This window comes from Oncorhynchus clarkii, chromosome 18, assembly GCF_045791955.1.
Source record: "Oncorhynchus clarkii lewisi isolate Uvic-CL-2024 chromosome 18, UVic_Ocla_1.0, whole genome shotgun sequence".
Classification (NCBI taxonomy): Eukaryota; Metazoa; Chordata; class Actinopteri; order Salmoniformes; family Salmonidae; genus Oncorhynchus; species Oncorhynchus clarkii.
The window spans coordinates 13,940,231-13,952,593 of record NC_092164.1 but is presented as its reverse complement, the minus strand read 5'-3'; the positions used below and the strand labels follow the sequence as shown (position 1 = coordinate 13,952,593).

General features: G+C 46.4%; 1 protein-coding gene across 12 annotated transcripts in view; it reads right to left on the bottom strand.

Annotated features, from left to right (window-relative positions):
* LOC139373023 (striated muscle preferentially expressed protein kinase-like) overlaps window positions 1-8,624 on the bottom strand; it is a 57,589-nt gene extending 48,965 nt beyond the window's left edge. For 10 of the 12 annotated variants that reach the window (XR_011627526.1, XM_071112995.1, XM_071112996.1 and 7 more), the window contains exons 1-2: window positions 7,956-8,624; window positions 7,193-7,740 (exon numbers count right to left, since the gene is read on the bottom strand). Coding sequence is in view for 11 of the 12 variants with exons in the window: in XM_071112995.1 (XP_070969096.1) it covers window positions 7,193-7,586 (394 nt within the window). In the remaining variant the exon portion in view is untranslated. Of the gene's footprint in view, window positions 1-640; window positions 966-7,192; window positions 7,741-7,955 lie in introns of those variants that run through there. The other 2 variants (XM_071113006.1, XM_071113008.1) reach the window with 1 other exon arrangement.
* Between the last annotated feature and the right edge of the window lie 3,739 nt (window positions 8,625-12,363).

Here is a 12,363-nt window from a genome sequence, read left to right as displayed (position 1 = left end):
GTGACATACAGACAACTGGGGGGGGGGGGGGCTCACTGGTGGGAGATAATGTATTTACAACTGCTCCCACAGAGTCTTTGAAGTACTGCAATATTATCCTTTGAAACAGTGTACTCCCTAGTATTTGCTGTAGCTGGTACAGTCATTTTATGGATGCAATGCCCAGACATTTTTCTCAGAGTCTGTTAATAGTTGAGAGCCTAGAAGAAGAGACTATCCTCAGAGGCAGTGCGTGTCTAGTTATCATCATCGGGGGATGCTGTGAATAGCCGGCTCATTAGATGAGTATTATTGGTTTGCACTGGAGGCCTGTCAGCCAGCCAACACCTGTTTGAAACATCCTGGTCCCCAACAAGAATTAGAAGAATAGGTCAATGGCGTTGTACCATTCAATATTCTACAAGGAGGTAATGGAAGAGAATGAACAGTAGACAATATGAGTCTGATGAGGTCTTCTGTGTCTGTTGTGACCTCATCATGGTCCCGTCCTTTTTTACTTCAGACTTCGTCCCAGTAAGCACAACAACATCAGATTGTCAGAAGATAATAGATAGCTGAACAGTAAGAACGAACCTACTCAAGAGCCCAGACACTTCCCACCTTTTCCGTGTGGTTGGCTAGAAAGAGTTCTAACACTCACCTTTGGGTTTCTTTCTCCTGGGGCCGGTCACATCGTCGCTCACACTTCTCAAAGCCTTCCGAGCTTCCAGATACTCCTTCTTTAGCATGGCTCCAGTTGATATCTCTCTCACTCTCTTATTCGCTTAACATTGGGCCTCTCAGATGTGTAATCCTCGTTAATCAAACGTCCGTCTTCTTGTCAAACTCTCAAATCCACATCAAATCCCAATCTAAGCCCGTTCCTCTACACTTGACAGTTCTTCTTGGATTTACCCTCAAATCCTGACCTTAGTGAGGTAAGAATGACATTTCAAAATGGCCACTTCTCCTTAGTTGGAATGTGTATCCCAATCCCATAGAAGCAAGGGTGAATATGAGATCCTTAAAATGGCTTCTCCTCCCAGACTCCTAGATGTCCTGTCTACTTCATGGCCAGGGTGAGGACATATTCCTTAAGATGGCTGCCTCAATGCGCCTGATGGTTCCCTCTGCCTCGCTCAGGCCCTCTCTCTCTCTCTCTCTCTCCCCCGTTCCCCCTTACTCCAACACAACAACACCAAGCCCGGTGGTCTATTTCGAGTGGGCTATTGTACACCCCTGTTACCCCTGCTCTGTACCCTTACAGTGGACCTGCCCTCCTGTAATAATGAGATTACAGACAGGGCTGAAACGACCTTTGCTGTCCTGTCTGACTCTCTGCTTGGACTGAGAAACCCCCTACTAGTGACAGACTGAAGAAGGCTTCCTGTGATCCTGTGATGCACTGAAACAGAATCTGAACTCGTTAAAGAACAGAGAAGGTTTGAACACAACTTATTGAGTGGGAGTTGTTCACATTTCTGTCTGTTTTGACAGCCAATGAACATGGCAAAGATATCGTTGTCAGCCATGAATAACTTCAACAAGCTGCTTTAAAGCTGAAATACTTAATGGTGAAACTGCTACGTCTGTTGAGTCTTGAAAACCCGTCCTTAGGCAACACAGTGACTAGGTTTCAATGATGGACTTTTTGGCGTAGAGGAAGTACATCACTGCCTACGTCGATAAAGAAAACAAATCCGGGGACTCAAATCACAAGAAAGACATGCCAGAACGTCGCAACTCAAAACCAAAGTTTGCAGGCAAAACCGTTGCAGTGGTTTTAGTGAAGGTTGAAGGTGATCTCCGTATTGCTAGCTACTATTTTGTATTTTATTCAAGCTGATAAAGTATTGATGTAGGCAGTGAGGTAGTTCCTCTTTGCCAAAACAGTCCATCATTGAAACCAGACCCTAGTCGCTGTGTTGCCCAGGGTCGTGTTTTCAAGGCTAACATCTGCTTGAGATATTTCAACATTACACAAGTAACAGCAAACAACAAACACTGTATTTCCCCCTCTGACATCATCACACTTGCGATGGAACAATATGTACTGCCGTTGTTTTTTCCATGCTGCGGAACATGCCTCCACCTCTGTTCAGTCATCAAAACAATCACCATAACAAAGGCTCTGGGCTGTGGGGTAAAGTACTGAAGTAAAAATACTTTAAGAAAGTACGTAAGTCGTTTTTTAGGGTTTCTGTACTTTACTATATTTACTTTTACTCCACGACATTCCTAAAGAAAAGAATGTACTATTTACTCCATACATTTTCCATGACACATTAAAGTACTCGTGTCATTTAGAATGCTTAGCAGGACAGGAAAATGGTCCAATTCACTCACTTCTCAAGAGAACATCCCTGGTCATCCCTACTGCCTCTGATCTGGAGGACTCACAAAAGCTTCGTTTGTAAATGATGTCTGAGTGTTGGAGTGTGCCCCTGGCTATCCATAAATTTAAAAAACAAGAAAATCATGCTGTCTGGTTTGCTTAATATAAGGAATTTTAAATGATGTATACTTTTACTTTTACTTGAGCCATATTCTATTAATATTAAGATATCTTTACTTTTACTCAAGTATGACAATTTGACTTTTTCCTCCACTGGCTCTGAGGGAGAACATTGTCTCTGTTTCCCCTAAAGCCGATTCGATCTTTAAGTAACTATAAAAAGTAGAGGTGAACTTTTGAATGACAAACCAAAAGCAGAATCAATTTGACAGGCTAAAAACACATGTACAGAGTGTGGTGGTGGACTACATTGTATTCTAAATCTGAAGGGGATTGTTCACCACTATGTCTGACGTCACTAAATTGGTCTCCTGCTTGAGGATATCAAATGTTAGACACGTAGACCAAATTCTGGAGTGCATATATACCCACCGACAGTGTGAGTCTAAGACATGGGTCTATAACTGCACAGGAAATATATTCTGAGGGTGGGAATCCACCCTGTCAACTTGTCACGGGGTCATAGCATAGCTAGCCACACTGAAACTCCCTAGATCCACAAAGACACTGGAGTGGAAAGTCACGATATTTGGCATAACAAACAGTAGTTGTGGAATATGGGCCAGAGGCGTGGGAGAATCAAGTTCAAGTCCTCCCAAGCATGGGAGTATCCATGTACTGTTGCATTCTGGTTTCCTTCCCAGAATAACAAAATGACAGAGGTTTGAGAGGCCAGTCTAAGAGCATGCATGTTTGGTAACTTGAAGGGGGTTTATATAAGGCAGTCATAACACCTTTATGTATGTTTCATGTAGTCTAAATACCATGTCAGCTAAAATACCAGTTACTTGGATAGCGCTCAGAGAAACATGATGTAACCATTGCGGTGGTTTACATCATTAAACATCTATCGTGGACGTATGAAACTGACAGATTCTCGTGGACAGATGAAACGTTGAGGATCTGTCAAGGCTCACGTATAATTATGTGATTACAGGCAACAATAGTTTCTGGTTTGGGCTTTCGTTGTTGATTTTTGGACCAATCAGTACGGGGAGAAGGCGGTGCTTAAGCAGGTGCAGTGATTTTCAAGCCTGTGTGTGGATGATATACAGTTTCCACTAGATTCCACAGCCACAAAGTCAAAATTGTCTGTATCGTAAAAATTCATGAAGACAACATTTGCCCATGAATAACACTGGTGAAATTAGCGGAGGGGAGGGGCTTGGCTGAGAGTTTCCGTTTGCGAGGGAGGAGACTTCACTTCCTTCCATTGCGCAAAGGTAACCACAATTGTTAACAGCATTCCCCCCAGAAGTAAAACAGCAAATTACAGATTTTCGCATGCGGATTTTACTTCTGGGTAACCAAGATTATAAGAGTTGTAAAATCATTGAATGTGTGAGGGAGTTACGTTTACAGACTGACCTCATGTCAAGTCATTGAAGTGATTCAGTGGTCAAAGCGTAAACACTACTAAGCCAAATATGATGTGTGAAAAAGTACAGTCACAGACTGGTGGCTTGTTGTGGTCAGTACTGACATATGGTGCTTTTTGACTTCTTAAAGGGCCAGCCTCAAAAAAGACCTACATGTGATGCATCCAGTCTTTTCTACATGCATCTATTACCAGAAAAAACACACACACTTCCTCTATCCTTTTATACATCTATATCTCCCACTCCCTCAACCCTCCCTCCCTCTCTCTTTCATCATAATGACTGTGATTGAGTGTGACTGTCCATAGTCTCAGCCCCACTGAGGCACTGTGGTGTTGCTATAATTACTTGTGATGTGTACTGGTGCAATAGGAGAGCCCGATGGCATCCACACATCTCTGGAACACGAACCCCCTGGCACATACCATGCCACAAATAAGAGAGGAGGGGATAGAGGGAAGGGAGGAGGGAGAGAACCACACAGGGGTCTGGGGGCAGGGAGGGAGGGAGGGAGGGAGGGAGGGAGGGAGGGAGGGAGGGGTGAAAAGAAGGGCAAAGAAAGGGGAGATAGAGTGTCTGAGAAGAGGCTTATTGGTCATGGTGAGACATAGATGATCACATGCAGGTTGAATATCACCAGGAGGGACAGAGACAGAGACCCACAAGGGGGAGAGATAGACATAGAGACCCACCAGGAGGAAAGAGACACAGAGGCCCACCAGAAGGGAGAGACACAGAGACCCACCAGAAGGGAGAGAGACACAGAGACCCACCAGGAGGGAGAGAGACACAAAGACCCACCAGGAGGATAGACACAGAGACCCACCAGGAGGAGAGAGACACAGAGACCCACCAGGAGGAGAGATAGACATAGAGACCCACCAGGAGGAGATATAGACATAGAGACCCACCAGGAGAGAGAGAGACACAGAGACCCACCAGGAGGAGAGATAGACACAGAGACCTACCAGAAGGGAGAGAGACACAGAAACCCACCAGGAGGAGAGATAGACATAGAGACACACTAGGAGGAGAGATAGACATAGAGACGCACCAGGAGAAGAGATAGACATAGAGACCCACCAGGTGGAGAGAGACACATAGACCCACCAGGTGGAGAGAGACACATAGACCTACCAGAAGGGAGAGAGACACAGAGACCCACCAGGAGGAGAGATAGACATAGAGACACACCAGGAGGAGAGATAGACATAGAGACCCACCAGGAGGAGAGAGACACATAGACCCACCAGGAGGAGAGAGACACAGAGACTCACCAGGAGGATAGACACAGAGACCCACCAGGAGAGAGAGAGAGAGAGAGACACATAGACCCACCAGGAGGGAGAGAGACACAGAGACCCACCAGGAGGAGAGAGAGACACAGACATGACAAGAGAGGGGTAGAAGGTTCTAGGCAGAGACTCAAGAATAAGACCAAGATGTCAACAGGACAGGGGAGAGAGGTGAGGAGAAAACAAGAGGGTGTGATGGCTGAGGAGAGAGGGGGAGAGGGCTGAGGAGCGAGGGGGAGACAGCTGAGGAGAGAGGGGGAGAAGGCTGAGAAGCGAGGGGGAGAGGGCTGAGGAAAGAGGGGGAGAGGAGAGGGGGAGAGGGGAGAGGAGAGAGGGCTGAGGAGAGAGGGGGAGAGGAGAGAGGGGAGAGGGGAGAGGAGAGAGGGGAGAGGAGAGAGGGGGAGAGGAGAGAGGCGGAGAGGGGAGAGGAGAGAGGGCTGAGGAGAGAGTGGGAGAAGAGTGGAGTGAAAGGGAGAGAAGGTATGGGGGCAGAAAGTGATAAGCAGAGATTGTCTGGTGAAGGCCAAATACTTCCCCAGGAAAGGGAGAGAGGAGCATGGTGGAAAGGAAGGGCAGCGAATGCAGAGGAAGAGGTAGATCAACAGAGAGAGGTGAGAAGAATGAGAACCGATAAAAGGGCAAGGAAATAGATTAATAGAGGGGGGGGGGGGTGAGAGCTGAAGGGGAGTATAAAGAAGATGAGATGAGAGGGGAGTGAGTTAGAGTTCCTCGTCTAGCCTTTCAAAAAGGCCGATCCATCTCTATCAGACGGTTACGGTGAATTCATGCAGTCAGAACTCCCACCCTCAGCAAAGGAGCCCTCCAAAGCATTCTAATTATAGCTAGTATCTTATGAAACAAGGGGATCAGGGCAATGCTTTCGGCTTCACCACGCACAAAGTACAAGAAGTGTCCTTCGTCGTACCGTCTTCCCTTTAATAGCGTTCTCACCGTAAGATTCTGTCCTGCGTCCCAAAATGGATTCCTATGTCCTTAATTGGGGAAGACGGGCTTGTGGTAATGGCTGGAGCGGAATAGGTGGAATGGTATCAAATACATCAAACACATGGTTACCATGTGTTTGATGCCATTCAATTTACTCTGGCCCAGCCATTATTATGAGCCGTCGTCTCTCAGCAGCCTCCACTGCCACTATATAGGGAGTAGAGTGCAATTTGGGACACAAGCAGACAACGTGTTGGATGGCATTGGGTTGTGGGACACTACGTGGGGAGCTCCAGTTACATCTGTTCATTCTCTCATGTGATGTGGTCCAGACTAATGACATGGCCTTTACTGACTGGTGAGAAACATAGCATTTGTCTGATTCCTTTACTAGATTTATTAAAGGGACAGCTCTGCAGGCCCAAATGTGATACTGTAAACACACAAATAAATACACAAACATCTATTAACAGTCATTCAAATGGAGTAATCTCTCTCTCTCTCCATCTCTCAGTTACACCCTGGACAAAATGGCCGCCATATCACTTCAGTTTGCTCCAAACTGCAAAACAACAACAATCATCCAACCAGAGGGTCAGAAGGTGAAGGGTTCAACTGCTAAAAGATCACAGCGACAGATGACATGGGGGGGGGGGTCACACCAGCCCCACCCTAAACCTCTACGTCTCAATTTAGACTGAGGAGCCAAATTTAACCTCACCCCTCTCAAGACAAGTGTTGCTAGCTGACGGCTTCTACAGTAGAAGTCTTTTTGAAGGAGCAGGGTTGAAGTACTTTTGAAAGAGCAAGGGTTTTCTAGAGTGGAATGGACAGCTATTTGAGATGGAATTAAATCAATATACCACCAGCAAACCTGTTGGGTACATTGCTGTTGGCTTTTGTAAAGATTGGTCCTTTGCTTACCGAGCACCTTTTAAAAAGTAGATGGATAACAGATGTTCCCCTGCATTGCTTCCCTTGTAGACTTACACAATGTTTTGTGAGGGTTGTCCCTATGTTTCAATACTTAGCAAACACAGATGAATCATAATGTTGTCCCAATGTTTCCCCAATGTTACCTTCTCCCAGGTCCATAACGGCAAGCAGGGCGCTGCTCTGAGCCTCCCCCAGGCAGTTGCTGGCCACGCAGGTATAGAGACCAGCGTCACTGGCCTTGCAATCCCTGATCCACAGACCCCCAACATCCTTCTCCCCAGGCGGGGCCAGGAGATAATTGTTACGGTACCAAAACAGAGAGGGGGCAGGTTGACCCCCCACAGACACCCTCAGGCGGATATCACACCCGGTCCCCACTGCAGCCTTGCGGAGCTTGCGCAGGAACACCGGCGGGGTTCGACCTGGGTCCCCTGTGTCCGGAACTACCTGGTCCTGGGAAACTTTGGCCCGTTTGGAGGGGATACCAGGACTGAGGTGTGTGCTGCCTTCTGCCATTTTCTTTGGGTTGGTGCTCATAGTTCTGAACACTTCATGTTCAACAAGTGACAGCCTTTTAGATATGGGTTGCAGTTACTGAGTGTATGGAACAATCCTTATGAAATCATTCATTGGTACTTCTATTCCTTGGTTGGTCAGAGGTACCGCTCAGCATTCCAATTTGATCTGGAGTCTGTGGTTACATAGATATACAGTAAGTTACTGCCACAAATGAAATGAACATGCAGCTGCAACGATGAAGTCCACTTATGGAGACACAAATAAAACACAGAAGGTAACCAATTAACTTATCATCATAAAGTTACCCCAAATCCCTCAATAAATATCATGCCAGTGTAGGGACAACATGCCTTTAACCCAATTATGAACCCCTGATAATGAACTTACCTCGTCACCTCCCAGAAAAATATGCAATCCATTTTTTTCACATCCTCGCAAAGTCCAGTTAAGGTAACAAGATCTGGGAAGCCAAATATTTCATCTGGAACAAATGAGTGTCCTCTCTCTGCCTGCCCTCCTGTCCACTGGAGCCCCTGGTGTAAGTCCACCTGGATCATCTAGACTTAGCCGCCATCGCTACGGCCCTTTGAAGGGGGTCTGGGGCTCTGCTTACACCCCACCGAAGAGTGGAGAGAGAGAGAGAGATCTGACCTATGGAGGCTCCAATGTCACCACTATCCAAACTGGCTCTACTTGGACTCAAGGAGAGTGGCTCTAGTGCACCCACACTACTCTTTAATTCTTGTCAGGAGTTAAGCTCCCCCTCTCTCTCTCGCTCCCTGTCTCTCCCTCGCTCCCTCGCTCCCTCTCTCTCCCTCGCTCCCTGTCTCTCCCTCGTTCCCTCTCTCTCCCTCACTCCCTGTCTCTCCCTCGTTCCCTCTCTCTCTCTCGCTCCCTGTCTCTCCCTCGTTCCCTCTCTCTCCCTCGCTCCCTGTCTCTCCCTCGCTCCCTGTCTCTCCCTCGCTCCCTGTCTCTCCCTCGCTCCCTCTCTCTCCCTCACTCCCTGTCTCTCCCTCGCTCCCTGTCTCTCCCTCGCTCCCTCTCTCTCCCTCATTCCCTCTCTCTCCCTTGCTCCCTGTCTCTCCCTTGTTCCCTCTCTCTCCCTCACTCCCTCTCTCCCTCGCTCCCTGTCACTCCCTCGCACCCTGTCTCTCCCTCGCTCCCTGTCTCTCCCTCGCTCCCTGTCTCTCCCTCGCTCCCTGTCTCTCCCTCGTTCCCTCTCTCTCCCTCACTCCGTCTCTCCCTCATTCCCTCACTCCCTCTCTCTCCCTTGCTCCCTGTCTCTCCCTCGTTCCCGCTCTCTCCCTCTCTCTCCCTCGCTCCCTGTCCCTCCCTCACTCCCTCTCTCTCCCTCGCTCCCTGTCCCTCCCTCACTCCCTCTCTCTCCCTCACACCCTCTCTTTCCCTCGCTCCCCGTGGTTGAGTCTCCTGGTAGGTGACGGGCAAGTGCCCCCAGCCTTGAGGTGACAGCTGCATCCTGGATAGGTCACATTTTTTGGGCAGCCGATGTGCCCCTGCCCCTGCCTCTCTCTCACACACATGCAAACCAAGCTGTGGGTGCGTGTGTGTGTGTGTCAGAGTAGAGAGGGGAGCCAAGGGCAGTAGATAAATGTGTTCTGATTCATAAGTCAAAGCTAGGCACCCAGCAACATGAGAGCACATGCATACTAACAACTACTGGTAGCTCACATGCACACTAACAACTACTGGTAGCTCACATGCATACTAACAACTACTGGTAGTTCACATGCATACTAACAACTACTGGTAGCTCACATGCTATACTAACAACTACTGGTAGCTCACATGCATACTAACAACTACTGGTAGCTCACATGCATACTAACAACTACTGGTAGCTCACATGCATACTAACAACTACTGGTAGCTCACATGCATACTAACAACTACTGGTAGCTCACATGCATACTAACAACTACTGGTAGCTCACATGCATACTAACAACTACTGGTAGCTCACATGCATACTAACAACTACTGGTAGCTCACATGCTATACTAACAACTACTGGTAGCTCACATGCATACTAACAACTACTGGTAGCTCACATGCATACTAACAACTACTGGTAGCTCACATGCATACTAACAACTACTGGTAGCTCACATGCATACTAACAACTACTGGTAGCTCACATGCATACTAACAACTACTGGTAGCTCACATGCATACTAACAACTACTGGTAGTTCACATGCATACTAACAACTACTGGTAGCTCACATGCATACTAACAACTACTGGTAGCTCACATGCATACTAACAACTACTGGTAGCTCACATGCATACTAACAACTACTGGTAGCTCACATGCATACTAACAACTACTGGTAGCTCACATGCTATACTAACAACTACTGGTAGCTCACATGCATACTAACAACTACTGGTAGCTCACATGCTATACTAACAACTACTGGTAGCTCACATGCTATACTAACAACTACTGGTAGCTCACATGCATACTAACAACTACTGGTAGCTCACATGCATACTAACAACTACTGGTAGCTCACATGCTATACTAACAACTACTGGTAGCTCACATGCATACTAACAACTACTGGTAGCTCACATGCATACTAACAACTACTGGTAGCTCACATGCATACTAACAACTACTGGTAGTTCACATGCATACTAACAACTACTGGTAGCTCACATGCTATACTAACAACTACTGGTAGCTCACATGCATACTAACAACTACTGGTAGCTCACATGCATACTAACAACTACTGGTAGCTCACATGCATACTAACAACTACTGGAAGCTCACAAGAAAATAAAACCAAAACAACGTAAATTACTTATCTAACTCTGTTAAAATGTTGTTAATCTCACAATCTTGTGTTTTTGTTTTGCATTAGGTTGCATCATATTAGATTATTAATTGGTCATTTATAACCTCATACGTCATTGACAGCTTGTCATCATGACTAACTCTGAGTCACAGCAGTAGGAGGAGAACCATGTGTGCTGGTATGGGATGAATAAACCCCATCTACAGCTCCTCTGTCTGTCTGGTCACCATGGAAACAGACTATATAGGGCCGTGGACTTGGACCAGAGTCATATATTTAGAGAGTACATTGCTCTGACTTGGGCAAAGACCATCCTCTGGTCTAGGCCTCAAGCAGAGCATGGACCAAATGGTGATGTGTGCAAAGAGGAGACATATTGCTAATAAACAATACAGTGTCTGTCTGTCTGTTTGTCTGTCTGGTTTACCAATTATAGTCTTCACACCAACGTGCAGTGTTGGGAAATTATTTTTCACGTTGAATTATGTGCACCTAACACTCTGTTAAGAGGTTACAAATGTATCGTATTGATAAAAGAACGCCAGTTCCGATTATTTGAAGCAGCTTTGGATAGAAAACGCGCCATTTAGGATGCACCTGCGGTGATGATGGTAGCGCATCTGGTGTTTATTTTCAGGCAAAAGTCGCATGGCAACAGAGTTTATCCATCTATCACACGAACTTGGACACAGACCGCTCCCTGCTAGCTGGCCAACAGTTGGGTAAAACATTAATGTATTTTATGAAAGTCGGGTTTTGCGGAGGTCTAAACTATATTTAGGCCTATAACTTTGCCGGTTGAAGCGGTTGGCCTTAAAGTCAAAACGTGTGCAAAAATGTATCCTTTCATTTTATTGCCTAAACATTTATTGTCTGAATTTCGCTAAAGATACCTTTGTATAAACTATACTGTAACAGTAGTCCTGTGCCTGACCTACATTTATTGAATATTTTCGTATAAAACAATTGTTTATTTATGACAATAAATAAGTTGCGCGCTACTATGGAAATGGTGCTCCTCCATGCGCTCCTTTATTACGACGTTTCGTCCGTAATAAACGCCCCAACAAACGTAGAATTGGAACTAAAACGTTTAGTTTGCTTATGGACGAAAGCTGGAATAGCTGATTTAAATCGGCAAACCTCCATCCTCATTCAAAACGTTGAATTAAATCTTAATGCCTAGGGATCATTTGGATAACTGAGTGTATTTTAGGCTACTTAATTTAAAAAAAAATTGTATTGAACATTTTACTGTTAAAATTAACTGATCTGGGACTTGGACATTTTTTTTAATGCAAATTCAACTGCTTGTAAAGTAAAAACACAATTTCCCCACTTTCAGGTATGGATAGCATTCAATCTCTGTCTCCATAGTGACAGTTCAAGTCTCGAACATTTCAAGTCTTTGGTCTCCAGGGAAAACCACCCAGCCACAGCTCCATCTAAATCCTCCAAAGTCAAACCTCTGAAAGTGCTAAAACTGCTAACTTACGCCGCCCTTCAAAACCCAAAAAGGCTCAAGCCCTCTGGGAGTCCATCCTGTTTCCGTAAGAAAACAACCCTGCACTGTCAACAGAATGATCCCGAGGATGGTTGTTAGTCCAGACTCAGAGAGCCCAGGCCCATCCCAGAGTGCTGTGCAGCAGCTGGGCGACAGTGCCAGTCATGCAGAGACCCCAAAGCCCAAGAAGCCCAAATGGGTCATGAGGATCAGAGCCTTCAAGGACCCTGATACCCTCCCACCGAAGAAGAAGCGACAGAGGAAGACGGAAAAGATGCCTGCTGTGCCTGCCAGGACTACCGGTTGGTCAGATGAGGCGTCTGGCATCAGGGAGCACAAAAGAGCAGCCAGCCAGAGTGAAGGAGGAGATGGAGACCTCAGTTCACCACCAACCAAACGCTCCACCAGCCAGACAGAGCAGGGAGCTATTGTCTCTGACACTGATATTCACTCCTGTGTGTTTGCACC